This window comes from Brassica napus, chromosome C9 (assembly GCF_020379485.1).
Source record: "Brassica napus cultivar Da-Ae chromosome C9, Da-Ae, whole genome shotgun sequence".
Classification (NCBI taxonomy): domain Eukaryota; kingdom Viridiplantae; phylum Streptophyta; class Magnoliopsida; order Brassicales; family Brassicaceae; genus Brassica; species Brassica napus.
The window spans coordinates 39143960-39147492 of NC_063452.1; the positions used below are offsets into that span (position 1 = coordinate 39143960).

At 39.0% G+C, this 3533-nt stretch overlaps 1 protein-coding gene across 1 annotated transcript; it reads right to left on the reverse strand.

Moving 5' to 3' along the window:
- Window positions 1-478: 478 nt before the first annotated feature.
- On the reverse strand, window positions 479-2849 carry LOC125593476. Its single transcript, XM_048770163.1, has one exon. It carries the CDS (start codon window positions 1752-1754, stop codon window positions 702-704), a length of 1053 nt encoding a protein of 350 aa, XP_048626120.1. The 5' UTR covers window positions 1755-2849; the 3' UTR covers window positions 479-701.
- Window positions 2850-3533: the final 684 nt, after the last annotated feature.

Genomic DNA, 3533 nt, shown 5'->3' on the forward strand with positions numbered 1-3533 from the left:
TGGTCTTAGACCATAGTGGTACACGAACTTGTAGTATTGATCATGGGTTTATCCTCTCTCCCCCTCATGACCATACTATAAGGTCGTGGTGCTTGGGACAATTAAGCCTAATGAGTTTTCCTTTGTGTACATGTTTCACAACGTGAGATCTTTTACGGGATAACTCTTTGTGCCTTTTCAATCTTTGCATCAAGTTTAGACTTTAGGATGGCTAATCTTATCATGCCATATAGTGTAAAATTTCGTGGTGTTATCTCAATATGGTTACCACATCTCTTGCCTCTTTATCATACTGATCTGTAACATAGTTTTGATCAGTAGAGATCATAGGTATAGTCTCGACCACTTTCTTTCAAGGTCTTAGGCGTTTTTCTTCTTAAAATCTAAAAGAACTTGTTTCCTTCCTTACCCATTGTTTCTACTTGGAAACCATACATTATAACTTCAGTGGGTCACATGTTCTTTTGGGTGTGTATAATGCCTTTTAAGGCAATGCCTTAGCCATAGTTTCTTTACTATGCTTATTATACCCCTTTCATGATTTCTTACTTGGTATTATGCTCTTTAGGCAAAAATAGAATCATTCATATGTTCAAGTAAGATCAGGCAAGATAATGAATTCAAAACCAATTCCATTGTATATGTAAAATCGTGAAACATCAAAGCAAATCATAAAGCAATATGACAAGTCGTATCGAAATTTAGTCTTTGAGACAATCAGAAGTCTCAAAATCCATTCGATCATCTTTAGCAATGTCGAAATCATTATCAGCCTCATATCCGGAATCATGAACCATGTGAGCCTCATGGTTCTTGTTCTTAAGACTTTCTTGGTAGAGCTCACATAAGTGCTTAGGGGTTCTACAGTTTTTGGCCAAATGGTTTCCCATTCCACATCTGTGACAAACGGATTTGGTCGAGTAAGACGGTTTGGATATGCCGCCTCGACCACGACCATAACTACCTCGGCCACGACCATAATTGGAACCACGACCACGGTTATTGTGGTTTCCTTTCCGGCCGGTCGAGTAGTTGTCTCGGCTGTTCGAGTAATTGTCACTGCCACGCCCCTTGTAACCACCACGACCATTGCCGTGTGATCTCTTATTGTTTTGGACGTAATTGTACTCGTTGGGTTCTTTCTTTTCAACTTCATTAGCTTCCGGTAATGGTGTTGTTCCAACAGGTCTAGCTTCACTGTTCTTCATCAGGAGCTCATTGTTTGCCTCGGCCAGAAGCAGGCACGAGATCAGATCAGTATATGTGGCGAAGCTTTTCATTATGTACTGTTGTTGCAGTATCACATTCGATGAATGGAATGTAGAGTAAGTCTTCTCAAGTAACTCTTCTTTGGTTACTACTTCACCACAAAGTCTCAGCATCGAGACCGTCTTAAATAAGACTGAATTGTACTCATCCACCGACTTATAATCCAAGAATCTAAGATTCTTCCAGTCGTTTCTAGCCTTTGGAAGTAACACCGTTTTCTGGTGATCATATTTATGCTGTAAAGCATCCCAAAGTTCTAGTGGATTTTCCATCGTGATGTACTGATCTTTTAGACCTTCAATGAGGTGATGGCGTATAATACTTATAGCCATGTACCGATTCTTATTTGTCTCATTGTTGCCCTTGATGATAGTATCACCAAGTCCCTTTGACCTTAGACTGATCTTTGTATCTAGCGCCCACTGCAAGTAGTTATCTCCGGAGAGAATAAGGGCTGCATAGTCTTTGTTTGAGATTTTCGACATCTGAATCACATCATCATTCAAAATTAAGTCTCACAATGTGATCATGTGGCCGCAAGATAATCAACAAGCTCGGCCACAAACATGTCTTACGCATTTATGAAAATCAAGCAATCTAATCGACCATGGTGCGAAACAATCATCAAGCCACACGGCCATGTAGTTCTACTTAATGCAAACGGTTTCAAGATTTTATAACTACATGCTGGCCGATTCTTATTTAAACAGTATGAATGCAATTCATATTCAGATTCATATGTATGCAAGCAATCCTTAATTAATTCTAGGGTTTCCAATTTAAACACTAGTAGAATTCGATTTTAAGATTAAGGTTTCAAGGCCTTTAAGATTTAAATTCTAGATCAGATTATTTCAATCAATCTAACAATCCTAAACCTCAGATTTTGTCAAAACAATCAATCAAACAAGAACAAATAAAATCGATTTCAAGCTTATAGGTTTAGGGTTTTTGATTCCAAAATTAGGGTTTTAGGGGATTTCGAAAACTTTGATCTTTGATCAAGGGAGTTTGATTTGAGATTCAAAATCATTAAAACATTGATTTTAATTGATCAATGGATCAATCTCGAATTATGGTTTAGGGGATCGGACTTATTCGAACTCTGATTTACTCTTTTAGGGTTTGATCTATTTGTCTTAAGGCTTTCATCTTAGAGATTAGTTTTTAGGGTTTCAATATTTACAAACAATCAGGTTCGATTCATGTTCTCAGAATTAGGATTACCTTTGTTTTGCAGGTCTGAACCGGACCACCAAAGATCAGAGACGAGCTGAGACGAACTGACGCGGAACGGTTCCTATCGGGTCGTGTTGCCGAGAGCTATCGCGAGCTTGTTTCTTCTCGCGGACGGTTGCGTCTGGTCGGGGATTTGGTCTGAGCTGGACGCAAGCTGAGCTGAGGCTGAGGACGTTGATCACGGACAGAGAACGTCTGAAGCTGAGCTTGATCGGAGTTGAGCTTGATCGGAGTTTGCAAGCCGGAACGCAAGCAAGAACAATTTAGGGTTCTTAGGGATTAGGGTTCCAAAAGACCAAGACGGCACCGCGTATTGTTTCTGCGAGTGAGGGCGCGTCTGAGATCGGATCGACGAACGGTTTGCGCTGATGGATTCGTCTCGTCAAGAGCTTCAATTGGATATGTGGATAGTCGTCTGGTTCCTCAGGGTTTGAGAGATAGATCGATTTTAAGTTGCGCCTAGTTTAGGGTTTATTTGTGACGGATTTTAGATTAGGTTGTCTCAGGGTTTTGGAGTCTATCGTGCTGATAACGTGTTGTAATTAGAGAGTTTAGAGACTGGATGTTTCTGTGTTATTATTAATGATCAAGGGGGTTCCTTTATATAAAGATTACAAGATGAAGATAAATGGAAAGTATCCAAAACCTAAACTCACTAGGATTAGGAAAACTACTAATACATAATAATGGAAAGATTACATCAACTAGGAAAAGGAAAGAGTTTCCTTTTCTCCAAGCTTTGTGGTCGTCTCTCTCTCTCCTGAAGTCGGCTCTCTCTCTCTCCTCTCTCTAGGGCTTCGGCCGTCTCTCCATCTTCTAGGTATTGGGCCGGTCTTGGACCGGACCTGGTTAATGGCAATCCACTCCATGATTTATAACACCAACTTATATATTGTTTTTTATTTTATTTTTACGATTTCTTGTACTTTTAATAATAAATATTTAAGTTAAATAAATTATATTTTAAAGAATTTTTGTTAACATAAAATAGTTGGGGTTAATTAGTAAATTTTTATAAGTATAAG

Bases quoted from the DNA above. Each gene is read 5' to 3' on its own strand.
- LOC125593476 (XM_048770163.1), bottom strand. From the start codon at position 1,754: ATGTCGAAAATCTCAAACAAAGACTATGCAGCCCTTATTCTCTCCGGA.